Source organism: Meleagris gallopavo, chromosome 6, assembly GCF_000146605.3.
Source record: "Meleagris gallopavo isolate NT-WF06-2002-E0010 breed Aviagen turkey brand Nicholas breeding stock chromosome 6, Turkey_5.1, whole genome shotgun sequence".
NCBI classification, from domain to species: Eukaryota; Metazoa; Chordata; class Aves; order Galliformes; family Phasianidae; genus Meleagris; species Meleagris gallopavo.
In genome coordinates, this window is record NC_015016.2 from 35287332 (window position 1) to 35288645 (window position 1314).

General features: G+C 47.3%; 1 protein-coding gene across 1 annotated transcript in view; it reads right to left on the reverse strand.

The window, feature by feature from the left end:
* The window catches only part of LOC100538839 (homeobox protein Hox-A7), an 11259-nt gene that overhangs the window by 8827 nt on the left and 1118 nt on the right, over nt 1-1314 (reverse strand). Inside the window, exon 2 of the mRNA XM_010712843.2 lies at nt 438-447. Within this exon, the coding sequence (XP_010711145.1) occupies nt 438-447 (10 nt within the window). The remainder of the gene's footprint in view (nt 1-437; nt 448-1314) is intronic.

Below are 1314 nucleotides of genomic sequence, written 5' to 3' on the forward strand. Positions count from 1 at the left end.
AAATAAAAGAGAAAGAAAGACGGATCCAAACCCTCGAATCCCCAAGAAATGAAGTCCATAATTCAGTGCAGAGCTGAGCTCACTGAAATCTCAGTGCGAGCTCAACGGGAACCACAGAAATTCGCCCCTTCAAAGCCTCTCCTCTCTCTCGCCCTAAAGTTTATCACCGAGCTCTTACTCGGTATCAGTAGTGCAGATTGGGGTCAGTTTAGTGGCATTTAGAAGTCTCCCTGCAATTCATTTTCGCATTATCTGCAAGCTTATACCCAAGTTTCTTTACAACGATTTTTTTACAAGGATTTTTTTCTGCTTTTTTTTCTACTTAAATATCCTACAGTCGTGTAAAACTTTTTTTTCCCCTCCCCTACGGACCATAAAATCCCAAACACATCGTATTGAGGCGGCCTGAAGTAGCGGGAGCTGGTAAAAAGATAAACCCGAGATTTTCTACCATCTCTCATATTTCTACACTATGAATGTTCACAATCACACACGCACAATAATAATAATAATAATAACAGTCCCTCGCGGGTCGGTTCTCACACAGGCACTCCAAGGACACTCTCCCGCACGCAGATAAATACCCAAATATTTTACAGTCTGGGCCAGGTCTCTGAATGTTTTAAACAACGCCATCTACTCGTGGCAGAAGCGGTTCTTATCTATGTACACGGCCGTAGCTCGAAAGCTCGGACTTGTGCGTGTCTTAGAGCAAGTCCCGGCTGATCGCAGATGTACATCAGCCTGTGGGGATTAATAGGCTGTGACAAACGTATGGGATTTTAGTAGCAGAAGGAGCACAAGGTAAATAACAATATAACAGCGAGCGCTAAGGACGGGCCTGGTAGCGTTTATTAAACACGGTTCTACTCCCCTGACTTTTCCTCTGTTTCGTCGCTGCCGGGCTGTGTGGAATTTATGAATTTGTTTTCCTTTTTCCATTTCATCCGCCTGTTTTGAAACCATATCTTAATCTGGCGCTCGGTAAGGCAGAGAGCGTTCGCAATCTCAATGCGTCGTCTTCGGGTTAAGTATCTGTTAAAATGGAACTCCTTCTCTAACTCTAGCGTTTGGTAGCGGGTGTAAGTCTGCCTCCCTCGTCTCCCATGAGCTCCATATACTGTACCTGCAGAAGTAAAGACAAAACGAGCGCGTTGGACAGGGCCCAGTGCTTTCAGACCACAAAGCCGTGCCGCTTTTCGCGGGGGGGTTGGGGGGTGGGTCGGGAGTGGGAGAGGGAGGGGGCTGCTGGGGCTTTTTTGTCCCCCTTTCTTCCTGCCTGACCGGCTGTGGGTGCGGACGTCTCATGGGGTG